Here is a 27737-nt window from a genome sequence, read left to right on the forward strand (position 1 = left end):
CCTGCTGGGCGTGGGTGTAAGTGGGGGCTGGACAGGAGGCCTGGGGCCTCACCGTGTCACCTCCGACCTCAGGCTCGGGAGTTTGGGCCTCATTCTTAGACAGCTAGGGGCCATTCGAGCAAGGCTTGAATGAATGGACCATGGGAAGATTGATCTGGGGGCAGAGTGTGCTGTGGCTTGGAGACAGGGAGCTTGTGAGGGTCAGAGGGGTCCCCCCCCCGTCGCTTCCTGAAAATACCCGGCGGAAGCCTCCATGCCGTTTCGTCCTTTGAGAGTGGCATTGACCGTGTAAGGAACACCAGCGGGTGTTGATGGCCGGCCTGTTTCTGGGCGCTCCACGCAGGCCGCCGGCACGCTGGACCGCCTCTCCCGAGTGATGTCCCTCTCCACAGCGTGAATAAACCACTCTGGTCCCCGGGAGAGGGTGAGGCTGCCCCCTCACCCCGAGGCAGACGTGGTACTGTGCCCAGCCTTGGTGCTGGGATGTGGAGAAATGACTGGATTATCCACACTGACTGCACTCAGGCTCCCTCCGATCTCCCCAAGTCTGGACCTCACTCCAGTGTCTGTGTGGTCGGAATAACAGTCATCGTGTCTGCTCACAGTTCAGCACCTGCTGTGTGCCAGGCACTTGGTGCCCTCAGTGCTGTTACATGGATTATCTAATCCACTGCTCTCCAGAACAGACGGGGAAACTGAGGCACAAAGATGCACTTAGATGACTTAGGTCAGCAGCAGAGTCAGGATTTGACCCCAGGGCCCCGAACTCCGGAGCGTCGACGGCTTCATCAGTATCACTTCCTGAACCATGTATTTTTAAATGTTTTAAGCAGAAAATTTTGCTGGGTTTTTCGTCAGAAAATGACATTGCCGTCCGGACCCCGTGCTCGGCGGGTTGGCGTTGGGAAGCCGTGTTTGTGATCAGTTGCGTCAGCTCATCAGAGGCAGGACAGGCCACCGGGACCCTCTGTGCCGCCTGCCTGTGCTTTGGAGCCCTGGGCCCCTTTGCGGCGTTGGGCTCCTCTCTGGACCGTCATTAGGGGCTGGAACTTCTCCTCCTGCTGCTTTTATATCCCCTCCCCGCCAGCCCAGTGCCCACCTCAGGGCGACATACCAGGGAATCCCAAGAACATCTTAGTCTCCCAGTGGGTGGAGAATGGAGGCTTGCAGTCTAGGACATCAAAACACACTCTTTTGCTTGTTTTCTCCTCTTACCTGTTAAATGGATGCCTGGCTGCTGAGCCACGATAGATTCAAGTCGTGGCGGTACTTCTTTTAAGCTGTGTGACTTTGAGTGAGTTACTTAACCTCTCTGTGCCTTAGTTCCCTCATTTGTAAAATGGGCATAATAATAGTACCTACCATATAAAAATAATTGAGATAATACGCATAGAACACTTAACACAGAGCCTGGCATATAATAAACTCTCAATAATAATAGCAGCTATAGTCATCATTCTCATGTTGTGCTGGTCTTCTCCTTCTCATAAAATAAAACGTTTGGGGAACTGGTTAAATTCACTGTGGGAGAGTGTCAGAGTGCCTGCCGCTTAACAAGCTCTTGTGTGTGTTCGTATAAGAGTGTATAATTTTTAAACAATTCCAAGAAAAATCTCAATAGTCTGAAGCAGCTTTCAAGGGACCGTAAAGTCCTCAGCCTACAAGACGACTTGAGGCCCAGAAACGAACTCCTTTCCTCACAAGGCACGACTCCACTGTGTCATCCGAGCGCTGCGGGTTCAGATCCACGTGGGGTCCGTGGTGAGCAGCCCCGGCGCTCGGACCTGTCTGCCAGGGAAGACAGGATAGCTTGTGTGGCTCGCCAGGAGGCTGCCATGCCCCTCAGTCGGGGGGTCTGTGTGGGGCTTAAGGTGGAGGCAGCAATGTACATCCCTGTCTGCCTGTCTCTCTCCCTCCAACCAAGACCCGTCTTCCCCATGCCCACGCCTGGTGCTTGCCTGGCAGGGGGCTCTTGTTAGGGATGCAGTGAAAGTGCAGGAATGAAGGACGGATTAGACGGTAGCTGGATTTATGTCCGCTCGAGCTCAAGCTGCAGACTGACAGTGGCGCTTGTCATTTAGGGTGAGGCGAGGGAATGCAGGGGGCTGTGGTGTGGCCGTGAGCCTCCTGAAGTGGCAGGAGGAGGGAGAAGAGATGTACAGGAAGTCGGCATCTGACACCCCCTGCAGCCCCCAGGCCTGACTGCTTCATGTGCAGCACCCAGGGGCTGCCCTGCGCTGGGTGGTCTGGTAAAAGGTGGTCACTACCGAGCCCCTCCCTTTGTGTGGCTCCAGCCTGGGGCCTCTGGGGGTGGGCAGCTCTGTGTCTGGTGAGGTGAACCCATCTCTTGGGGTCAAGAGCAGAACTGTAATGGGGGATCTCACTCCACCGCCAGCCCTGTGGGCTGCTGTGATACAACCCTAGTGACCTTACCAGATTTCCTGGGACAACTGTGGTTATATTTTATTCTGTTGTCCTGAAATAGGGATTGACCAACTTTCTATAAAGGGCCAGATAGTAAATATTTTAGGCTTTGTGGACCATAGATCTCTCTTGCAACTACTCAACTCTTCTGTGATAACTGAAAAAACCCCCAAACAGCCATAGGCAATACACATGTAAATGAATGCGCTGTAGACAATACATAAATGAATGAGTGTGGCTGTGTTCCAATAGATGTTTATTTACAAAAACAGGCAGCAGGGCTGGATTTGGCCCAAGGGTTGTGGTTTGCTGACCCCTGACCTAGAAGGATACTAGTCATATTACATGTCTTAACTTTTGGTTCAGAAAAATGTAGTCACTGCACTTACTACATTATTCTAAACTAGGATCCTGTGTCTTTGGGGGAAAGTAATGTCAGGGAGGAGGAAAATTTCCCCCTACTTCTCTTGATTCTTTGGCTGGTCAAATAATAAAATTGACATAAGACAGGTTAACAGGAGAAAAACAAATTTAATATTGTATATTTGGAGGCCTCATAAGAATATGAGAATCAAGTGACCAAAGCAGACAGCTTTTATACCTATTAGACAAAGAAACAATAAATTTGTGAAGAACTGACAAGACAAACTTAGGCTTGGGTATTAATTCGTGAAGAAACCAAGCAGAGTTTGTTTACACAGCCGCCTTGGCCCTGAATTCCCTATCTCTGGTGATAAGGCTGTCTCTCTACCTCCTGGTGCAGGGAGGGTGCCTTTCACATGAGAGATTCATTTCTTTCAGAAATAAATCAGGGTCAGTGTCAGAGTGTCCTTCTTGCACTGGCTGTTTCTTAAGTAACTTTCATTCAAAATAATCAGTATGCCAAAGTGGCATTTTTGGGGCAGCCTACCCTCAACCCCATCATTTCTCTCTGCTGAGACTTCTCTGAAAGTTTCATATATTAAAAGCTGAGCTGATAGGTTGCTCCATTATTTCATTGAATTAATCTTTTAGTCTTGAAAGTAGGTCAGTTCAGTTAAACTGTTGTGTCCCATTTCAAGAGGCGGTGATGCAGGTAGGCTCCCATAGTTAGTCCTATGGTGCAAGCAATAAGGTATTTATAAAAGGCAATTCTATGGAAACAAAAGAAAAACAATGGTTAATGATTGGAACAAGTATAAACCAGTTTCTGTGTTCTGAGGGTAGCCAGTAGAGAAGATTTCTTGATGTCGGGGTTGAAGCATCTTTTGCAGTTTGAATGTCTCTGATGATGTCATCGGGTGTTCAGGCATACTTTCTGAGTGGCCCGCATAGCAACGGGCATGAAGATTGAATAAACATGAGTTATTGTGGTGATTTCTCTGAAGTTTATATCAAGTCAAGTTTAGTTTACATCAAGTTTGTGTTCAGTTTGCAGGCCTTCAGGAAAAAGAGCAGTTTTAGTTCTCAATGATTCCAAGTCAGAAGGGTGTGAGGAAAATTGGAAATGTTAGTTTGGAGAGTTATAGTGAGACACTGGAGGAAACTAGAATAATTCAGAATCTGGTCTAGTTAACAGGCAGAAAACAAACCTCAAAGACAGTTAACAGAACTAGAATCTAATATCCACAAGTGTGTATTATAGTTTCTACTGAAATATAATTTTTTTCTCTCTACAATCACCCCTACTTCTATCAAAGATAACTATAGTAAGATTAATTTATTGGTAAATTAAGTCTAGTTTCAATAAACTTGCCCTGATTATTTATATAAGTGCAGCAAGAATAGCAGTTGACCATATAGAATCTTTTAATCTGCTTTGCTAGAATTTTTCATAAGGAATCTCCGACTGGACTTTTAAAAGCCTCTTGAGGCTATGAAGCCAAACCAAGGACTTACCATCAGACTTCACTTGCAGTAGCTACAGATTTGGGTTAATTCCTCCCTTCTCAAGGTCCCCCAAATATTTTGAGGTTCCTGGGCCTGCCAGGAATTAACCTTCTCTACTCACCTGGTAAGGCTGCCAGGAGCCCTGTAAGCAAGGTACCAGGCCGATATATCCGAGAGGATTTATTGGCTTCCTAAAGTCAACCTTAGTTCTTTAAAGCTGTCTGGTCATATCTGAGTCTATGTACATCTCTCTCAAATATGACGTTTCAGTCAAAGCCTTGGTAATATAACCAGTGTTTCCAACTGTGTCCTGTTACAGGGGGAACACATTCTTATTGAACTTATGGAAATGACTATAAGGCCATGAAAATAAGAGTACTCACTGAGAGTTTCTGAATCCTGGAGGGAGCAGTTAGGGAGAAAAAAGATAAATGTTTCATCTTTGTTCATAAAGGTATATTTTACCAAATTGCTCCGAGTCATAGTTATCTTAAGAGGAAATGTTTCCTTATATCTGGAAAACAAAAGATGAAAAAAACCAGCAAATTTCAAACAAAAAGTCATAAAAATTATAATGATCCTCATCAGTTTGTTCAGTCCCATATTATTAATTCTTGTTCTCCTTAAATCCAGTTTTTTCCATTGGTTCTGGAACTTCTTACCCAGTTAAGTTTTATGATCTTAAAGTTATCAGAAACCTGTACTTGTCAAAAAGTCCTTTCCAGGAATCTCCTTGAAGATGAAGCACTTTTGCAGGAAAAGCAGCAGAGTAAAACATAACTGTCCGTAAATGACAAAAGACTTGCAAATGGCACGGTTAAAGATCTGATGAGAGTTCATTACAGTGCAAGTGACAGGGAAATTTGGTTATTTCTGTGACATACAACATTTTAAGATAATAACTAGAATTATGACTGATAACATTATACCAGGACATATCAGAATTTTAGGAATTTTATAGAATTTCTAGAATACTTATATTAATAAAATATTTCCACACAAATGTTATCTAAGAAAGTTTATCACTTCTTTGACAGTGCTTCCCATGTAATTTAACAAACCAAATAAGCCTAATTAGTTTGACATCTCTCTTTTTATAAGGAAAGAGAATAAATCTTGAGTTGTTCGAGGGGCCTTCTGGAACATCTCATATCTCAAAGTTAGTTCTAAGTCAAAAATACTTCATTTAGAATTTGATTTTGGGGACGTTTGTCAAAAATATCAAAAAATTTGGACACTTGACTAAATAGGATCACAGATCATTATGAAATAATGATTATCTATTTAATCAAAGTGACAAAGACTTTATAAGCAAATGTTGAAGGTTACATAGTTCTGAGCAAAACTTAGCTCTTTAGTATTGAGAAGATTCAGTTTTCTTAAGTAATCAAAGACCTGATTAAGACAACATGAAGGGAGAGTGACGTCAGCATCATGGCAGAGTGAGCTTTCCCGTGAACTCTTGTGCTGATAAGATACAACAAAAGGAACAGTCACAGACCAACAACGGAATCCTAGACAGTGAAAAGCAAGATCGGAAAGATCCACACTGCCGCACATCTGAGAGTGGAACCTGCTGGGCCCCTGGAGGAAGTGAGGAGAGGTAAGGAGAACTCCTCTCCCTCCCCATCAGATCAGCATCCCGGTCCACGTGGCTCCCAGAGAGGGGGGAGGGGTGGCCCTCTGCGGGAAACTGTAGCTCATCGGGCTCTCTCAGCCAGTGGGAAACTCCCACACAGAGGACTCAGAACTGCTACAGGGTACCATCAACATCTGAGCACCCCAGAGAGCGGATAACGAGGGGTGAATGAGAAGCCCCCCACACCAGGGACCCAGTGGGCAAAAGAGAGAGCACACCCCCCGACCCCGCCGCAAAGGGACCCTGCAGCTCAGCCTACCAGACCAGACCAAGCGACCCGAGGATCGCAGCGAGCAGACAGGGCAGAGCACAGGGGGCTCAGATTACACAGCCCTTTACCCCCACACAGTGGTGGCGGGTGGAAATTACAACCAGAGATTTCCAGGATGAGGAAAAACAAAGCCAATACAGGAACCACGATGCAAAGATACATGAAATCACCAGACCAGAAGGAAAATGACAAGCACCCAGAAACCAACCCTGAAGACACAGAAATCCATAACCTAAACGACAGAGATTTCAAAATAGCTATCATAAAAACACTCAACGAAATACGAGACAACACAAACAATTCAATGAGATTAGGAATTTCTTCACAAAAGAGATTGAAATCATAAAGAAAAACCAATCAGTGCTGATGGAGATGAAGAACACAATGGAGGAGATAAAGGAGAATCTGGAATCTTTAAAGAACAGAGCTGACAATATGAAGGAAAGAATTAGCGCTTTAGAGGATAGGAATACAGATATGCTCCAGATGGAAGAGGAGAGAGAACTAAGACTAAAAAGAAATGAAGAAAGTCTCCAAGAAATATCTGACTCTATTAGGAAATGTAACATGAGAATTATAGATATTCCTGAGGGAGAAGAGAGGGAAAGAGGAACAGAGAGCCTATTCAAGGAAATAATAGCTGAGAATTTCCCAAATCTGGGGAAGGAGCAGGAAATACCAGTAAGCGAAGCCAACAGGTCGCCTAAATATGTCAACAGGCAAAGACCCTCTCCACGACACCTAGTGGTAAGGCTAGCCGGAGTCAGTGACAAAGAAACAATATTAAGGGCAGCTAGACAAAAACAAAAAATAACGTACAAAGGAACTCCCATCAGGCTCTCAGTGGATTTCTCAACAGAAACTTTACAGGCTAGGAGAGACTGGAATGATATATTCAAAATACTGAAAGACAAAAACTTTCAGCCAAAAATACTCTATCCAGCAAAAATATCCTTCACATATGATGGAGAAATAGTAACTCTCCCAGATAAACAAAAGCTAAGGGAGTTCATGGCCACGAGACCCCCCATTACAAGAAATACTCAAGAAGGCCCTCAGGCCTGAAAAAAAGAAGAGAAAGGGAATACAAAGCTTGGAGCAAGGAGAAAAATAGGTAGATAAACTCAGAAAAATAGTAGATCTTTACCGGAATAGGTTAGCAACCTCTTAAATACCAAAATCAAAGACCAAAGGAAGGAAATCACCAAAAATAAATTTAACCTCATCACTGTAAACACACAGCCACAACACAAGATAGAATAAGGTATAACAAGAACGACTTAGAAGGGGAAGAGGAAAGTGATTGAATTGACTTAGTATAAGGAAATAAGAGGCCATCAGATAATGGACTATCTCATACACAAGATTTTTTACACAAACCTCAAGGTAACCACTAAACAAATAATCAAAACAAAATCACATATGATAAACAAAGAGAAAACTAGAAGAGTCATAAGACAGAACAACCAAACTGAATTGACAGTCCAAAACAAATGGGACAAGAAACAAAAGAAACACAAAAGAACCAGAAAATAAGTGACAAAACAGCAACATTAAGCCCTCATATGTCAATAATTACCCTAAATGTAAATGGATTGAACTCTCCAGTCAACAGATACAGAGTGGCAGGATGGATTAAAAAGCAAGACCCAACAATATGCTCCAGGAAACACATCTCAGCTCTAAAGACAAGCACAGGCTCAGAGTGAAAGGATGGAAGACAATACTCCAAGCTAATGGCAAACAAAAGAAAGCAGGTGTTGCCATACTCATATCAGGCAAAGTACACTTCAAGATAAAACAGGTTAAGAAAGACAAAGAACGGAAATATATAATGATAAAAGGGACACTCCACCAAGAAGACATATCACTTTTAAATATATACGCACCCAACATAGGAGCACAAATGTACATAAAGCAACTATTAACAAACCTAAAAGGAGACATTAACAACAATGCAATAATAGTAGGGGATCTTAATACCCCACTTACATCAATGGATAGATCATCCAGACAAAAAGTCAATAAAGAAATAGTAGATTTAAATGAAAAACTGGACGAGATGGACCTAGTAGACATATACAGAGCACTCCATCCAAAAACAGCTGACTACACATTCTTCTCAAGTGCGCATGGAACATTCTCAAGGATAGACCATATGTTGGGAAACAAAGCAAGCCTCAATAAATTTAAGAAGATTGAAATCATAATAAACATCTTTTCAGATCATAATGCTATGAAACTGAAAATGAACCGTGAAAAAAATGGGAAAGTGACAAAAATGTGGAGATTAAACAACATGCTACTGAACAACCAATGGATCATTGATGAAATTAAAGGAGAAATCAAAAACTATCTGGAAACAAACGAAAATGATAATATGCCATATCAAACCATATGGGATGCAGCAAAAGCGGTCCTGAGAGGGAAACTCATAGCGATACAAGCCCACCTTAACAAACAAGAAAAAACCCAAATAGGCAACCTTAAATTACACCTAACAGAACTAGAAAAAGAAGAACAAACAAAGCCCAAAGCCAGCAGAAGGAGAGAAATAATAAAAATCAGAGCAGAAATAAATGAAATTGAGACCAAAAAAACAGTAGAAAGGATTAATGAAACAAAGAGTTGGTTCTTTGAGAAGATAAACAAAATCGACAAACCCTTAGCCAGGCTTACTAAGAAAAAAAGAGAAAAGGCTCAAGTAAATAAAATTAGAAATGAAAGAGGAGAAGTTACAACGGATACCACGGAAATACAGAGGATTATAAGAGAATACTATGAGAAATTACATGCCAACAAATTGGACAATCTAGAAGAAATGGGTAAATTCTTAGACTCATACAGCCTCCCAAAACTGAACCAAGAAGAAATGGAGAATCTGAATAGACCAATCACAAGTAAGGAGATTGAAATAGTAATCAAAAACCTCCCCCAAAATAAAAGTACAGGACCAGATGGCTTCTCCAGTGAATTTTACCAAACGTTCAAAGAAGATTTAATACCCATCCTTCTCAAACTATTCCAAAAAATAGAGGAAGGTGGAACACTTCCTAACTCATTCTACGAGGCCAACATCACCCTGATACCAAAGCCAGACAAAGACAATACAAAGAAGGAAAATTATAGGCCAATATCGCTGATGAACATAGATGCAAAAATCCTCAACAAAATATTGGCAAACTGAATACAGCAATACATTAAAAAGATCATACACCATGATCAAGTGGGATTCATACCAGGGACACAGGGATGGTTCAACAGCTGCAAATCAATCAATGTGATACATCACATCAACAAAACAAAGAATAAAAACCACATGGTCATCTCAATAGACGCAGAGAAGGCATTTGACAAGATACAACATCCATTTATGATAAAAACTCTCAACAAAATGGGAATAGAAGGAAAGTACCTCAACATCATAAAGGCTATTTATGACAAACCCAAGCCAACATCATACTCAATGGGGAAAGACTGAAAGCCATTCCTCTGAGAACAGGAACGAGGCAGGGCTGCCCACTCTCACCACTCCTTACCAACATAGTACTGGAGGTTTGGGCCAGAGCAATTAGGCAAGAAAAAGGAATAAAAGGAATCCAAATAGGTAACGAAGAAGTGAAACTCTCACTATTGGCAGATGGCATGATTTTATATATAGAAAACCCTAAAGAATCCGTTGGGAAACTATTAGAAATAATCAACAACTACAGCAAAGTTGCAGGGTACAAAATTAATCTACGAAAATCAGTTGCATTTCTGTATGCTAATAACGAACTAACAGAAAGAGAGCTCAAAAAGGTAATACCATTTACAATTGCATCAAAAAGACCACATGAAGCACAGGACATTATTTTGATGAAGCACAGAATTTTTGTCTTCTAGGTAGATTACTTTAAAGGCAAAGAAAAACCCTTCACAATCTCTTGTTATGAAGAGCAGAGCAATAGTCCAAAAAAACTTGGTCCCTTTAAGAGAGAAAAAGCCGAATTTTAATTTTTCACAAGCTTACTTTTGATATTAAAGCTCATTCACTTAATTAAATTCATTCCAATCTTAGCCAGCGCTGACCACACACTCACGCACACACAATTCCTTTCCAAAGATTCCTTTTCCATAAATTTTCTACAGCTTTCTTTGTCCATTTTAAAACTAAAACCCCTTTGTTCTTTTTCCCTTTTGAAATAACTGGCTTTACTTTAGGACAAAATCATTTTCATTTCCCTCAACAAAAGTGCATCTCCATACTTTATGGAGTATGTGTATGCATACTCCATATCCAAAACATATCCTACTTTCCTGGTGTACAGATTTGTTTCCTTCATTATTTCTGGGAGTTTTAATTACATATATTAATTACAATTCTTAACCCTTAGAAACCTTAATTTCTAGTGAAAACTAAGAAGGAAGCAATTGTGAACTTTCTGTTATGCCAGCATTCTGTAGATTGGCAAATTTATAAATACATTTAATAATTTCTAGAAGCATACAGTTCCTCATAGCGCAATTTTTAATGTGGCATAAGACATGTTTACTAACTGACCCAAACATCTTTAGTTTCTGTGTAATAAGACAGAAGTAGGTAAACTTAGACTTGTTTAGCAATTAGAGCTTTAGTATTTTATCTTATTTGGAAATGATCTATACATTCAGTGAATTCCCATCATTTAATTTAAGTTAGGAAAATTCTAAGGGTAGAAGTTACCCAAGAGATTTGGGAAACTATTTAAGTAGACGTATTATAAAACAATCATTCCTAAAAAATTCATCTAAAAACTCTTATCTCACTTAGTCTATTTAATTTCTTTGTTCTTAGCAATCATATTTACTCATGAAAATTTCATGAGACATTTAAGCAGTTAGCCATCATCGTAAGTTTTTTTTTGCTGACAGATTTTATAACCAAAATATGAGCTTATTTGACTTTTAGTAAACCTAGGTAGAATAGAAGTATTTTACTTAATGCTGATAACTCTAAACATGTGCCTGTATTAATTAAACCAACAAACTTAAAATAGCTTTTATTTACCAAAAATTATCCTAGATCACATGAACTTGAAAAACAATTTGGTTAGTTTCTATTATATTTCTGAGATTTAGAAATACTTAATCTATAAGCCCATATTTTTAAGCCAATTACGTAGAGCTCCTTTAGAAATTAGTTTTGGTAGTACCATCTGTAGGTAGAAAAATACCGTATCTATAATGTGTGTAGATGCATACACATACAAATACAAATAGACATCTTATAGCTTTCATTTTAAAATTTTAGCTGCGAATCAGCTATAACAATATAAAACTCACTAGTTTACAAGTTTATCCACTCAGATAACTAAAACTTTTTACTATTAATATTTGTAGAGAAGATATATGATTTGTATTTCTCCTTGACAAATAATCTTATAGAAACTGTGGAGCAGTTTGTATTTTCTTTTTTCAAAGCCCTAGTACATGGTTGTATATCCTAGTTGTAAGTCCTTCTAGTTCTTCTATGTGAGCCTCCATCACAGCATGGCTGCTGACAGCCAGGTCGTGTGGTTCCATGACTGGGAAACGAACCCGGACCACCAAAGCGGTGAGAACACTGAACTTAAACCACTAGGCCATCAGGGCTGGCTCAGCAGTTTGTGTTTTTAAAAAGGCTTCTTTTCCTTTTTTTTTTCCTTCAGTCTTAGGTGATAAGATTTATAACTTCAAGGGGCAGAGAAAGACTTTGGTTTCCTATGGCCAATAATTTACAAGCCTTTTGTGATAAATAGGGGAAGTTTTAGGATTGGTAAAAAGGAATAGATGGACTTTGGATTGCCCCAGGGCTGCATTTTTTTTTTAAAGTTTTGCGCAGGTTTGTAAGATAAGGACAGTTGCTCTCAAATTTTTTTTTCCAAAGAATTGGGTTGCAGCCTAAATGACATCATAGGTTGATTTACCCATCCACCTGTGTTGGACTGTTTTTCTTTCCCTCTTGGTACATAGTTTCATTTTAGCTTAGGTGAGGAAACCTAAAAAAAACTCCCATCAGACTTTGAACATCAGCTTCCAATTTCAGACCAACCTTTAACCATAGAGCTACTTAGAAAAAAATCCTTTTAAATATCTTGTCAGTTTTTAGCTGGGACAAGCAGTAAAATATTTCTGGCAGTATTGAACAATGTCATGGACCCAAGAGGCATCTTCAGAGAGTGTGCAAAGGTCGCCTTCCCAAGATCCAGAGTCACTCAGGAAGATAGCCAAAAGAAAGAACCAATAGCCTGCATGTCTCAGGCAGCCAGAAAGCCGAGCCAAGCTCCTAGGACACAAAACAAGCTTAGTAAGATTTGCATTTTTTTTTTTTTTTAAGATATCTGCAGCTTCTGGGACCACAGTTCTTAGACATAAAATAACCAGGTGTGCTGAAATGTGGCTTACTTAATTCTTTGGGTTCTAAGAAGGGGGAATTTATGTTTAATGTGGAGTTGTAATTTTTGTCCTAAGTCTAATTTCATCTTGTTAAAAGGAGTCTTGAAGGCAAGCTGTTATATTTGTTTGTATCCACTTCTTAATTTGGTCTTTTTATAGGTAGCAATAAGACTTGTTTAGGATGAGAGCTCTCTAAAGTTTTTTTTCTTTCAAATATAGCCAATTCAGAAGATCCATCATGTGGCCATTGATGAGTAGGATCTTATATTAAACTCAGTAGCGACTCAAAAAGCGTTTTATGGTTTAACCAAGGACACAAGAGATGTCCCACAAGAGAGTGCAAAGTATGCAGTCCTCACAAGATCTAGAAAGTTCACTCCCAAAAGTAGTCTAAGAAAGCAAAGGCCTTCGTTGCACAGGTGGTCAGGATGGTGTAGTGAAAATGACGTTTCCAGTCTTTCACAGGAATGTGAGACTTCTAGTCACTGACCTGCTAATATGTGACATGGGCCAGGCACTCCTGGAATCGGACTTTTCTAGCACTAACAAAGCAACGAAGATTGAGATGAAAAAGGCCTCTTATGGACTGGGACCCTTTATGAAAAATTCCCCTGAGGGCTGGCAGGGCCAGACAAAGAGAATGCTGCTTGTGACTTGGTGTCTTGGAACTCCAGTCTATTCAACTGGCCACCAAGGTACACTCCTGTAAGTGCACCTTCCGGATGATGGATACCAGAGACAATATTCTCACTAGTCACAAAGCCAAGCTCTCAGGGCATAAAAGAAGACAGAAGGACAAACCTCATTTGGTTTTTATGTAGGTGACCCCCAGCAAAGTTTGTCTAAACAGAAGCTGGTCTGGTGGGAACCATGAACCACCAGTCTGTGAGGCCGGCTCGAACAGCAGGCTCGTAGGACCTATGCCTGTGCTCTTCCTTATGGTGTTTCCTCCTATGACAAACGATACAACAGACGGAAGAAGAAGAACAGTGACCATCTCTGGGAGGAAAAGGATCAATAAAAACCAAGAGTATTCATACCAAATTTTTACCACAGTCACTATGGCTAAGAAACTAGTTCCATAAATATTTTCTCCAGCTAAACTAAGTTTATAAAAAGAGAAAAAGGACTCTCACCACTTTCACTTCCACTGTACCCTGCAGACAGAGATCTGGGAGGCTGGCATGGTAAGAATTCTTACCTTTTGCCTGCTTTTTGTCAGACGTCCCAGGATCTCTTCATCTGCAGCAGTCTTGGGAACAAGCAGTATCCAGCCAGTGAAGATCCTGCCAACTATGCCGAAATTGTCAGGGAGGGAAAATTTTCCCCAATTCTTTTGGTTCTTTGGCTGGTCTAACAATAAAATTGACGTAAGGCAGACTAACAGGAGAAAAACAAATTTAATATCGTATGTACAGGGGCCCCATAAGAATACGAGACCCAAAGTGACCAAAGCAGGCAGCTTTTATATCTTGTAGACAAAGAAACAATACATTTATGAAGAACTGACAAGACAAAGAAACTTAGGCTTGGCTATTAATTAGTGAAAAAACTAAGCAGAGTTTGTTTACACAGCCTCCTCGGCCCTGAATTCTCCATCCCTAGCGATAAGGATGTCTCTCTACCTCCTAGTGCAGGGAGGGTACCTTTCACATGGGAGATTTATCTCCTGCTTTCAGGGGGACAAAGGAGGGTCAGAGTGTCCTTCTTGCACTGGCTGTTTCTTAAGGAACTTTAATTCAAAATAATCAGTATGCCAAAGTGGCATATTTTGGGGCAGCCTGCTTTGAACTCCATCAGTACCCGTTAATTATTTCTGTCTCTTAGTGCAGAGGGCAGCATTAGACCTGCTGCCTGCCTATGCCAAGTGATTTTCTCACCACTTTCTGAGAAGGGCAGTTGAGCCTCTTTCTCCAAAGTGGGATGGCCATGTTCCATCTTCCTGGCGGCTTCTTAGGGGCAGTTGTCTTCTGATGAAGGACAGTGGCTAAACAAGGGCGTGGAGAAGCATTATTTATAGCATTCTGATCTGCCGTCTATCCCTCTGCCCATTCCACCCAGGACAAACACTTAGGGGACGTTGGACAGTGTCTTTAATTTACACATTTGTGTGCTTGTGTTTTCTTTTAATTTTAACAGCAGATATTTAAGACTATTTTTATATAATTTATTTTCTACTATAAAAGTAGTCCCTGTTCTTTTTAGAAAATATGAAGAAAATGAAGAAAGTAAAAAGAAGGTATTTTCCCATCACCCAGAGAAAACCACTGTTATGTTTTGCATGCTTTCTCTCTGTCATCCGTCTTCCTTCCTTCCTTCCTTCCCCCCTCCCAAAGGAAGGATAATATTGTTTTATAACCTGCTTTTTTTTTAATGTGGGAATATATAATAAATTTTCTTATTTATCAATGACTACCTTTCACAGTGTCATTTTAAATGGCTGCATAGCAGTCCATCTTATGGATATACCACTGTCCACATAACCAGTCTTAGTGTTGGGATTTACATTCTTGTAACTGAATTATCACACACATCCTGTTTTAAGGAACTGCAATTTGATAAGTTTTGGCAGAATTCTTGCATAATTATCAGGCAGGATGGCTTGGGAAGGAGAAGGGGAAAGGACATCCTGGTAGACGTGCAGATTTGGGGCATCCAGAGGAGACTTGCAGCTGTAGGGGATGAATGACTCTAGTGGCCTGTCTCCCATTGTGAAAGGTTCACTCACCAGGCCCGTGCTGGGGCTGACTGACAGGGGAAGGGTGGGGGCTGTTTTTCTCTCTCTCTTCCTCGGGGTTCTTTATGTCTTCTGTCGCCTTTGAAAATTGATAGCATATTAGGATATTTCTGAACCTGCTGACAGAGACCCCAAGGCCTGGCCTCACTAGATAGAAGCCCAGAGCTGCCTGAGGTATTTGATTGATGGCCCCTGGTGTGTGATTTTAAAGGCCGAGGTGAAGGGCACATCTATAGAAATTCATGGATTTTTGGTTCAGACGTTGAAGTCTTTTCCAACACATACATTCTTCTGAGTCCTTGGAGAAGACAGTCAACGGGTGTTTCCTTTTTCTAAGAGTAAAAGAAAAAGAGAAAAATTTTAAGCATGTAAAGGAACTTTTCAGTGCCCATATGGGCAGGCTAGAAATTAAGAATGTTCATGCCCACAGTAAAACGATTGTTCTTGGCTGGGAGTGGGCAGAGGCCACGGCCCCAGGGCCTCCCGGAGATCATGAAACAGTCCTTTCCGAAGAGTGCTGGAAATGCCAGTCTTGAGAGTCCCTTGGTAGCTGGCTTTGTGGGTCATTGTCTGTAAGCTCATTCATTTCTGATGTCCTTTCTCAGTTTCTTGAGGGAATAATGGGAAAGGAAGAGATGGGGAAAGGTTTCCACTTAAGAGTGTAGGGGAGCAAAATTTGTCACCCCAAAATATGTCTCTTGGGCATAAGGATTATTTTAGGCTGATTATTTTTAAGAAACAGCAGATTCAGGAAGTCTTTTTTACCTCCCCCTCAACTGCCTAAAAGGATTTAGATAGAGAACCTGCACCAGGAAGAGAGCTATTACCAAAGATAACTTTCTTTTACATGAGAAGGACTTCTCCAGGTAGCTGGGAAACATTTGTTACCAAACATTTCCATCTCCCTGTGAATTGTCTTTCTCTCCTTTGTAGTCCCAGATCCCTACCCCACCCTCTCCTTGGCTCAGGACAGGCATTTAAGCCTCAATTGTCTGTCTTTGGGTCTCATATTCTTATGGGGCCCCTGTACATACATAATTAAATTTGTTTTTCTCCTGTTGATCTGTCTTATGTCGATTTAATTCTTAGGCCAGCTAGAAGAACCTGGAAGGGTAGAGGAAAAATTTTTCCTCCTTCCAAAGGGCAAAGCCAGACTTTTGGGGATGGTGTAGCAGGGAGAAACTTATAGGAAAGGATCTCTGTTTAGACTTCCTGTCTGGCCTTGGGCGTGGGCCACCTCTGCTCCCTTTTCCTGTTGTCCTCCAGAGCAGGGTTCTCAAGTTTCCAGGACCAGCAGTGGCAGCAGCTGGGAACTTATTAGAAATGCAGGTTTCCAGACCCCACCCCAGACCTACAGATTTAGAACCTGGGGGTGGGGCCCAGCAATCTGCTTTAACAAGTCTTCCCAGTAATTCTGATACCCACTTAAGTGTGATGACAAGAGATTTTCCTGTATTGGGGTATATGGGGTAACTTCTGATTCAAAACTGATGTGGCTTGAACTAAAAAAGCCTGATTTATGGCCTAGCAAACATACATTGTATATCTGCTCTGACAATTAAAGTAAGAATGCAGGGGCCGGCCCAGTGGCGCAAGTGGTTAAGTGCACGCGCTCCGCTGCGGCGGCCTGGGGTTTGCCAGTTTGAACCGACGCACTGCTAGGCAAGCCATGCTGTGGTGGCATCCCATATAAAGTGGAGGAAGATGGGCACGGATGTTAGCTCAGGGCCAGTCTTCCTCGGCAAAAAAAGAGGAGGATTGGCAGATGTTAGCACAGGGCTGATCTCACGCACACACAAAAATAATAATAATAAAATAAAATAAGAATGCATACTTCCCTTCCTACCAAGCCAGTAACACCCTATTGGTAATGCCCTATCGGTAACGCCCATATTTGTACCCTAAAATAAGTTCCCTTTCCCGACATCAGGGTCATGTTGACCTGCCAATTTGTAACTGAATACCTCTTTGAAACTTGGATGAATATGTATCCTGGGCGTGTTTAATGTGTGTTCTTTGTTCTGAAAAGATATAAGACTACCAAAAACCATGCTCCTCTGGAACGCTTTCTTCCTTTCTGGAAAGGGCCTTCCCGGGTTATAATCCTCACTCTGGCTCAAGTAAAACTCACCTATCTCTCCTATCTATGGAATGGTTATTGGTTATTTTGTGTTGACAGTGAGAACCCTGCCCCAGACCAGGCTCCTAGGAGGCCTTTGATTCTGTATGTAGATGAAAGGCTACAAGCTTTTAAGGTGTGAGCCAGGTACTTGAGGGTTGCTGTAAATATTGAATAAGATTACCTTTCAGCCTTGTTCCCAGCACAGACATAGGTGAAAAGAAGTTAATCTTGTCAATTTGCTATTTTCTTGTTTAACCTGAGAGGTGACTCAAGGGTCACAAGGATTTATGAGCTTGTTTTACAGAAAAAAAAAAAATGACTTTAAGTAGGTTATCACCAGGTAACCAGCCCCAGCTGCTGTTGGAGTCAGATTGCCCAAGGGTTTATCTGGAGTGAAAGAATTCACAGATTACCTTTTTGTTTCTCCAAAACTCCTCCTTCTAAGCCCCTTAGCTCTGTAAATATAAAGAACCCCTGCTTTCTTCACTTGTCAAGGCAGATTTGAGAGAACCTATCCCCCACCTTCTCATTTTGGCCAATTCAAATAAACCTTTCTCCATCTCCAAACACTGATGTCTCAGTGGTTGGCTTACTGTGAACTTGAGAATAAGAGGTTTGGTATCAATTTCATAAATGTCAGGCTTTCTTGAACCTTGGAGGGATCAGCTGAGTTAGTTTCTGTCTGCTCTGTATCAAGCATGGTGCTAGGTGCTTGAGGTGCAAAGGGGGAAGACAGATGTGGTCTTTGCCTTCCTCTGGCTGACAGCCCAGTGGTGGGGAAAGACAGTTACACAGGCACATTTACAGCATGGCCACTGCTACGATGGGAAAAGAACAGGGTGCTGTGGGGAGATGTGGATGGGCTTTTGGGGTGGTATATGTTGAAGAGGGCTTCCCAGAAGAGGTGATGTTTGAGCTGGGGCCTGGCGAGGACAGGAAGTACGTTCATGTGCACAGGCCTGCAGGAGAGTGGAGTTGGCCTGACTGGAACACGGTTAGTGGAGGGAAGGTGGCAAGACTGGAGATGCAGGAGTGGGCTAGGTCCTGAAGGTTCTTTCAGCTCCTTAGGAATCTTGGAGAAGTCAGGAAGCCTGGAGGTCATTTGATAGGATTTTTCTTTTAAAGTGATTGCTCTGGCAGTGGCATGGGGAATGGATAGGAGGGGCAAGGCTGGAGGCAGAGAGGCCAGTGAGGGGCTGTTGCAGTTACCCAGGTGGGAGCACCTAGGTGGACCAGGGGAGGAGAGTAGAGGAGGAGAGAAGTGGGTGGTGGTCGCATTCCTCAGGATGGCAAGCCCAGTGAGGGTGGGGTAGGAATGGTGAGGTCAGTTTTGGACCAGCTGAGTTTGATGCCTGTGGGACATTGGGGTGACGTGGATGCAGCTGGCTCAGAAGCATGCTTTCAGTGAGGTTCACACACTCCCCAAGACCAAGGGCTTTCTGTGTAGCTTGCTTTTGGGTCCTTATATCAGCTATCCCAAGGCTCCAGGGTCAGCTCAGGGTAGGAAGGGACTGGAGGAGGGCATGCTGGCTTTAAATACAGACACCACGGCTTTGCTTGGATGGGAATTGGTCTGCCATGCCTCGCTTATCATCCACAAGGACCTAGTAAATTCACACACCATGCCCAGCTTGCTGTCACCTCGTGAGAAGAGATGAGTGACAGGTGGAGCATTCTGGCTGTGAAGGGCGACTTGGGGTGCATATAGGATCCCTCCCTCCAAAATAAAATTCCCCTAAGAGGGCCCTGAGTGGAAAAGCATATGATCCCTTCATTTGTTATGCCTGTCAGGATTGCCTGTTATGTTTATTTTTTAAAAAGAACACAACTCATTTTCCTGCTGAGACATCTTATTGTATCTGGCCAAGTAGGCATCATTTTGTGGGTGTTTTTTAGTTTTAGAGACTAGATTTGAAGGTCCCCACACCCCAGATAATTTCCAGCTAATGTGTAGGTCTGAACCCCAGTCTGTTCTCCAAAGTGATTGAGATTGTGTCTCTTAAGGCTCTTTGGGAGGGTCAGAGAGCAGAGGGTCAACAGGAACACTTCCTCTGGGAGCTTGAGGACACCGTGCCAGGGCCTGCTGCCTGTGCTGCTTTCTCAGTCTCTGTCCCTGGGGAGCAGTGAGCTCGCGCTCTCTCTCTCTCTCTCTCTCTCTCTCTCTCTCTCTCTCTTTCTCTTTCTCTCTCTCTCTCTCTCTCTCGACAACATCTTTCTTTATTTGCTTTATAGTGTGTTAGCATGTTAGGCCTGGAAAAGGGGTCTGGTGACCGCCCCCCCCCCCCGTTAGTCTACCAGGGAGGGACGAAGAGATGAGTAACACGCTTAGTGTCAGCAGCCCTGGCAGAGCTGGGACCCCGTGTCTGGGCTCCTAGCACAGTCCTTTCCACTGGTCAGCCACCTCTGCATCTGATCCTCGCCTGGCAGTCTCTGTTGGCCTCTGGCCATCTCCATGGTGTCTGTGCCCATTATAGATGTGCCTGCATGCCACCACAGCTGTGAGTGCCCCAGGGCGAAGGGCAGGTTCGTCCCAGGACCTTCTGGGACTAGCCCAGAGCACCGGGAGGAGCTGTTAGTGAACGTGGGGTCAGCGAATGACTGAATGACTTTTTATTTTGCTACTGGTGCCTAGTGGGCACTCCCAAATGTGAGTGCCCGTCCTCCACCCTCACCACTTCATTCATTGGTGCTCACCAACACTTTTTGTTTTAAAAATTTTCGTCCTTTTTTTTTGATGAGGAAGGTTGGCCCTGAGCTAACATCTGTGCCCATCTTTCTCTATTTGGTATGTGGGATGCCACCATGGCACGGCTTGATGAGCAGTGCGTAGGTCTGTGCCTGGGATTGGAACCTGCGAAGCCTGGGCCGCTGAAGCAGAGCGTGTGAACTTACCCACTACACCACTGGGCTGGCCCTCACCAGCACTTTTGACTTTCCCCTCCTCAGAGGAGAGCTCGGCACATGCTGCCGAGCAGGCAAAGGCATTCCAGTCCTATGTTTCTCCTGGTGAGGTCCTGAAAACCCATCAAGGACCAGCAGGGTGAAGTGGGGTGGGGTGAGGGCTCTAATACTTGTAGATGAAATCCTGGTGAGGATAAGATTTTTAACTTGTGTATTAAATGTGTTTGGGGAGGTTCTGATTTTATTTAAGATCATCATGAAAGTGCCTCCTGGTGTAGCTGGGTGCCTGGTTCTCATGCATCCTGGAGGGAGTTTGCAGTAGATTTCAGGGTAGCTGAATTCTGAGTCATGCTGGGATTCTGATGCATTAGAAGTAGGGTTCATGAGACCAATTTTTGAAAACCAGGAGGTGAGAAAAGTTCTGGAAAGATATTTCCATCTGGCAATGTTGTGGTCCCCCCTCAGCCCCAACAAACTACTTCAAGAGTAGACTGTCCTTTGCAAGGGAAAGTGCCTGGTGTTGATTAGGATGTGAGGGGTTCACTTTGTACAGAGCAGCATGTGGGGTTTGAGTACAGCCGTGCACATTAGATAAATAATATTTGTCAAAGGGGGGCGGGCATAGGCTGTGGTTTTGAAATATGTGTCCACATGTGAATCTGTTCAAAAATGACAGAGTGTTTATTGGTAACATCTGTGGATTTCAGAAAAGCGAGTTTTGCCTCACAGTAAGCATGGGATGTTATTTCCATGGGGAGGAGGCCTTCCTTCCAGAGGAGGTGGCTCTAGTCGCTCTCCTCCCGATGGTGCCCACTGTCTAGGGGGAGACTCGTGCCGTCAGTTCACTGGGTGTGAGGATGCACCCATTTAGGTAGGTAGAAAGACATAACTAATTCCTTTTTAATGTGTACTTTTTTTAGATGACTTATTTATTTGCCATTTTGAAAGTAGGATATATGAACTAAAAAAGTTAGGAAAATACTGAAAGAGATCATTGTTGCTCATGGTACTGAACCTCTTAATCTCAAGTTCATGTGCCTGATGTGCAATAAGCCAATCACTGAGGCATCAGTGCTTTGAGATCGAGAAAGGTTTTTTTGAATTGGCTGAAGGAGAAGGTGGGAGGATAGGTTCTTTCAAATCCGCCTTCACAGAGAAGAAAGCTGTGGGGGGGGTCTTTATAGAGCTACGGGGCTTGGAAGGAGGAGTTTCGGAGAAACAAAGGGGAAGTCTGTGTTCCTTTCACTTCAGATAAGCCCTTGGGCAATCTGATTTCTGGGGGCTGGTTATCTGGTGACTCGTAACTTCCTTAAAGGCATTCTCTTTCTTCTGCAAAACAAGCTCATGAATCCTTGTGACCTTTGAGTCACCTCTCAGGTTAAACAAGAAAACAGTAAATTAACCAGATAAACTTCTTTTCATCTGTGTCTATTGTTGGAACAAGGTCGAAGGGTAATCATGTTCTTATTGAATATTTACACTAACCCTCAGGTACCTGGCTTCACTCATACTTCCCAAATGCAGGAATTTAAAAAGTTTGGTCAATGTATTTAATATTTTTTCCTCTTACGAGTGTTTTTTTAAGCCTCATTGTGAAGTGCGTGTAATCCTGGCCGGTCACAGAGCTCTGCTCAGGCTGACATAGAAACAGAGGAGTTGGGACTGGACTCTGGTGGGTCCCAGGCCTACATCTGCAGCAGGGAGGACCTGATGTAGGTCCTTCAGATTGAACTCCCATCCGTGCAGCGCGCCATTCGAGCTGAAGCATGGCAAATTGGCCAAAAAATCACTTACCAGCTTTGTCCTAGTGAAACTTGAGTATGTGGTTATGGTAACTTGGAAGAAAAATTCAGGCAGAATTATTTTTAAGCCTGAAAACAAAGTCTGAATTAAACAGGTCTTAGGAAGTTCTGAGGAAGAGCTGACATCAGTTAGCAGATGTGGTGAGGTTTTGGAGTTATCAGGGCTTGTGGCAGACTCCTGCCTCGGTTATCTGGATTGGATTTAGAGGTGAGCCAGGAGACCTGTTTCTGGGGACCCTTGGGGCAGTGGGATATGGTGGATGGTCCTGTGGCCACCAGCAAGGGTCCTTCTAAACAGATGTGGCTGCCGGCCTCCGCCATTGCATGCACATCTTTATCTAAAACCTCCTCCCTCACTGGGGTCTGTGGGCTGTGGTGGGTGCTTCTCCCCCGGGACCTGACGGTGGCGAGTAGAGTGTGTCTGTGTGTGTTGGAGGTGGGGCCAGGGCGCTGGGGAGTAGTTGAGAGCTGACACCAGCTGCATTTGGGCTCTGATTACGGGATCTCTTCCCAGTCCTAGACATTTGGTCTGTGGGGCTCCCCCTTGTTTCTTGCCATAAAGTGCAGGAGCCCAGAGCAGAGCCGGGGTGTGAGATGACACCAGATCATGGGGCGGACTAGCCCCCCTCCCCATCCCCGTCTCTTTCAAGGGTATGGTCACCTTCCACAAACCTCCCTGGCTTTCATTAGGGGGCAGGCGGTCCATCTGTGCCCGAGCAGTGCCCCATCCCTGCAGGGGTGCCTCAGAGTTGGCGGGCCAAGCGTTTGGGAGGCAGTGTGGTGTGGTGGTGGGCACAGAGCAGGGGAGGGCCGGGATCAGACCTCAGGTCCATATCCAGGAGCTGGATGACCTCAGCTGGTCAGTTATCCTCTCTGGCTTTGGTTTTCTGCTCTGTGAAATGGGGACAATAATATCCATGCCGTTAGGTTGTTTCTAAAGATTGAAAGAAGCTGAATGGCGAGCCCCGCAGCGCAGTGCCTGGTGGCTGCTCTCACGCAGGTGAAGGGGTTCCCCAAGGGCAGGTTATGGCGGGTCATTTCAGCTTTCCAGGCTCTGGTGCGTGAACGGGCTTCTCTGCCTGTCACTACAACTCTCCTTGTACATAAGAGTAGCTGGACCCAATGTGCAGGGGCGGAGCGGATCCCTGCAGAGGTCCCCGGACTGACGGACTGACGGGGCTGCTCCCCCGGGAAGGGCAGGCGGGAGGGAGGCTGAGGGGTCTGACGTCTTCCGAAGTCCCTGGAGTGCTGCCTGAGATCCTTATGCCTCCTTGACTGCTCCTGGGCTGCTTCTCGGGGGTCTCCTGGGGCTCCTTTCCTTTCTGTGGGTTTTCTTCAGCCCCAGGGTGTTAACAGCCCTGAGAGGCCTGAAGAAATCCTTGGGTGATTGACAGCACACGGCCCACCGTGCCTGTGACGCAGGCTGTGTGTCTTGGCTTTCCGTGTCTTTGACCTTGACCTATGTTAAGAAACACGTTTTATGCCATGACCCGGTAGAGAAAGAGAGAAGCGCACACCCACGTACGGGGAGACAAGTTTCACAAGGTGGTCCCCCCACGTGCTCTCTGATGCTTCCTTTTCTATTCTGCGTCCTGTGGTGGTGGTTTTAATACTGCTTAGGATTTTCCAAATGGATGGCACTGTGGTCTGGACGGCGTGGTGAATAGTGGAGCCTGAGGGTGGGGCGGGGGCTCTGGCTGTCCCTCGGTCTGTGGGTGTCTGTGAGAGGCTTCACTGGGCAGAGCAAGAGCGCTGGGCAGGGACAGGCAGCCCCTGAGGGGTTGGGATTGGGGCCCCCGGGCCCTGCAGGGAACCACTCCTTCCCCAACTCACAGTGTTGGTCCAGAGGAAGGAGCACTGGACTGAGAGTCAGTACACCTGGATTGAAGTCCTGGTTCTGCCATTTGCTGGCTGGGAGACTTTGGGCAAATCACTTGACCTCTCTGTGCCTCAGGGTTTTCGTGGGGTGGCTTTGAGGCCCAGACGAGGAAAGGTGTGCCGACTCCCTGGGGCCTTTCATTCTGCTTAGCGCCCCGTGGTGTGGGGAGTCCACCCAGAGCCTGCCTGAAGCCCTGGGCCCCTCTTCTCTCTTTTCTCTCGGTCAACCTGGATCAGAAGGGGAGGTGGGTGGAAAAACCAACAGCCAGCTGCCTTCTGCCCGGAGTTTGTGGTCTTGTTGATCCGTGTGAGTGTGCCCCTGTATGAGGTGCGGACCCCTGCCCTAACTTGGCCTGCTCTCTTCCAGCCCTGAAGGATGGCTGCCATTTTGGGGGATGCCATCATGGTGGTCAAAGGCCTCGCCAAGCTAACGCAGGCGGCCGTGGAGACCTACCTGCAGCACCTGGGCCTTGGTGGGGAGCTCATCCTGGCCGCCAGGGCCCTGCAGTCCACGGCCGAGGAGCAGATCGGCGTGGTCTTCGGCAGTGTGCAGGTAAGGAGGCCTGGCAGTGGGCGGGGTGCCAGCAGGAGGGGCTGCACCTGGAGCTCTTGGGGAGACCAGGGGGCTGAACCAGGACACAGCCGGGGCGGCTGGTCTCCTTGTGGCCAGGGCCAGAGAGCCCAGTGGCTGGTGTAACCCACAGTCCTTCCAGGTGTGGTGGGGGCCCCCTGTGAGGCTGCCACCGTGTGACTCACGTTTCAGTTATGGGAGCTCTACAGAGCTGGGAAGAACCCCCAGGATCACGTAGCCCAGCACACCCGACAGTCAGATCAGTAATTCACCAGCGCTTACCGAGCACCTACAGATGCCAGGCCCGGGGTGCAGAGCTCAGCGGGGAGACCAGACCCGTCCTGCAGGGACCCGCCGGTGACCCCCCTGCCCCCCACTCCCTCTGCCTGGCCTATGTTCAGTTCCTGGGGCTGTCCTGAAGGTACTGGAGAGGGGCCTTTCTAATTTTGGAAATTACAAAAATCGCAAAGAAAAAAGTGACAGTCACCTGTGTTCTTACGGGAGGCAGCTAAGGACACCTGTCATCTGTCACACCTCTTTCACTGAAGCAAACAGTTTCTTTATAAGATGAAGCACCTTCTCCCTGTTTCTCTGACTTATGTTGGCATTTTATTGTCAGGTTGGTTTTGGTAAAGAAGTGACGGAAGCCACCCAGTGTGTAGGCTGGGACGACCGTGTCATTCGCCGTCACCCCCAGTGTCGAGCTGTCACAGGGGTCCGTGTGTTGGCCGACCTCCCTCAGGCTTCAAGGTTCCCCCGCCCCGCCCTGTGCCAGCTGAGCCGCAGCTAGGGCCGGGCCTCGTTTTTCCCCTTCCCTTTGCTGAGGGTCTCTGGGTGCTGACTCAGGGGCTCTGCCCCTTTCCAGTGGGGCAGCTGGCTCAGCCCTGCTGAGGGCAGCTTCACCTCGTGCCTCCCTCCCATCCCTCGTGCCGTCTTTTGTGCCTCGGTCCAGAGACCATCCAAGGGGAAGGTTTTAAGCAAAAGTGAGTGCTGGAGAGGTGACTGTCAGTAGGACTTGCTATGGCAGAGGTCAGTCCACCATGGTGCCACCTGCAGAGTCACCTGCAGCTGCTCCTGCTAGCCTGAGGGGATGGGAAGGGTGCGTGTGTGCGCACGTGTGTGTGCGCGTGTGTGCGCACGTGTGTGTGCACGTGTGTGTGTATGGGCACGTGTGTGTTGGGAGGTGTGCTGCCGAGGGTGCCCCGCCCCCCTCCTTCCATTTCTGTTGTGGTGGCTGACCTTCTAGATGGAGGACACTTGTGCTCCTCCAGGCTGTGGGGCCATCACAGCCTGCAGGCCTCTCGTCAGTCTCAGTTTTAGGATTCCCAGCCCTAAAAGGTCTCTCTTACCCTACACGAATGCCTTTAACTTCTAGAAGTCTGCACACCCGTGATCTCACGGTTGTTCTGGGAGGGGGGCAGGCCTAGATGCTTACCCCCTTTCTCAGATGGGGAAACTGAGACTAAGCAGTCTGATGCAAGGCCTGTGATCATTGAGACAGGACTAGAGTCCTGTGTCCTTTTCCCAATCTCAGACTCCCTGCCTTTGCCTACCCTCTGCTGAGCTGGGCTGTGGCCCCAGGCTCCTCACAGATGCCTTTTCTAATGAGGAGTCAGCGCCTTCCTGATGGATGTGCTGCCTGTGGAACACTCAGGAAGTGAGTTGCCCAGTTCCCTTGGAGCCACCCAGGAGTAAGATGGCGTGCTAGAGCCGGGCAGGCCTCCCTGAGAGGTGAGGGGGCCTCTGTCCCGCCTCCCGCCCTGCCCTCTGCTGCCCTTGGACAGGCCTGGCCCGGTCTCTGGAAGAGGCAGGGCTGTCCCGCAGCACAGTCACTCTGAGGTAGGAGGGAATGATGGTCCCCCACCACGAACGAGGTGCTGAGCAGGGCAATGGCCTCCACTGTGCTCCCCTTCTCTCCCTGAACGCTTAGATTGTGAGAGGGCAGAGGGCCAGAGCTTCCAGAAACTTCTCTCTTTCTCTCTTCCAACTTCTCGTTCAGCAGACACTTCACTGAGTCTGGTCCCATTGAGGCACTGAGGCCCCTTCGCAGCCACATGACCAGGTCATGGTGATGCTGGGCCAGGTGGCCGTCACCAGAGTTATGGAGCAGAAGGAGGGAACCCTGCTCCAGACTCCCTCACTCGGGAGCTTCCTTGGCTGTCCTGAGAGGGGCCCACTGAATCCAAGTATAGCTCTGAGAAAAGTGCTGTCAGGCAGCCGCGGGGTGGCCCGAGGGACAAGCCGTGGCTTGGGATCCCTGCTCTGCCATTGGCCGGCTCGGGGCCTTGACCAGACTGCTTCAGCCCTCTCAGCCTCAGTTCCCCATTCGTGAGATGGGAGTAATAGCCAGCCTCTTGCCTTCCCGTGGAGGGCGCGTCTTATCTCCGTAGGGCCCCCCGTAGCTCGTAAGGCTGAGTCAGAGGCCTTGGCTCTGCTGCTGTCTTGGTGGGACCTACAGGCAGCACTGTGTGCACTGAACCCGTTTCGGTGGAATCAGGGAGTCCAGGCCCCTGATCCCCGCAGGAGTCGGTGCTGTTCTCCTGGCCTGTCTGTGGCCCCCCATAACTGTGACCGTGGGGAGCCCTGTTTTCACATGAGGAAGGAGCAGAGAGGGGTCAGGGACTCACTCAAGGTCACTCAGGGTTCAAAGGGAGAAAGAACCTGGGCCCAAAGTTCAGGTCTTGGCGACTGTTACAAGGAAAATGTGGTGTGTCCCCCTCCGTCCTGCCCCCGTACCTCCAGCTCCCGGGGACAGCCAGGCTGGCGCTGGTTGTGACGAGCCCTCCAGTGAGAGCCTCTTTAGGAACACCCACAGCTGCCTGGTGGAAGCCACGTGTGCAGCGAGCGCTGGCCCGGAGTGGCAGGGCGGCCCGTCCTGTGCTGCCCTCGCCCTCGCTGCCCTTTGGTCGTGCTTTTCCTTCTCAGAGCTTCCCCATCTTTTCCCTGGTTCACCCTCCCCAGAGCCCTGGAGGCCTCTCCTTAGCCCCAGTTTACAGGTGAAGACCTTGCTGCCGGGTTGGTGGTCACTCGCTTGGTCCTGACTGGGCACCCAGCAGTGCTCAGTGACCGTGTGGGCCTGGCTTGCCCAGGAGCACACAGCAGAGCCCTGGCAGAGGCAGGACTGGAA

General features: G+C 46.1%; 1 protein-coding gene across 1 annotated transcript in view; it reads left to right on the plus strand.

Moving 5' to 3' along the window:
- The window catches only part of COQ8A (coenzyme Q8A), a 56330-nt gene that overhangs the window by 10697 nt on the left and 17896 nt on the right, over window positions 1-27737 (plus strand). The window contains exon 2 of the mRNA XM_004439564.3: window positions 24407-24592. Coding sequence (XP_004439621.1) covers window positions 24416-24592 — 177 coding nt within the window. The 5' untranslated portion in view covers window positions 24407-24415. The remainder of the gene's footprint in view (window positions 1-24406; window positions 24593-27737) is intronic.

Source organism: Ceratotherium simum, chromosome 36, assembly GCF_057802395.1.
Source record: "Ceratotherium simum simum isolate JZ-2026a chromosome 36, ASM5780239v1, whole genome shotgun sequence".
In the NCBI taxonomy this organism is placed as follows: Eukaryota; Metazoa; Chordata; class Mammalia; order Perissodactyla; family Rhinocerotidae; genus Ceratotherium; species Ceratotherium simum.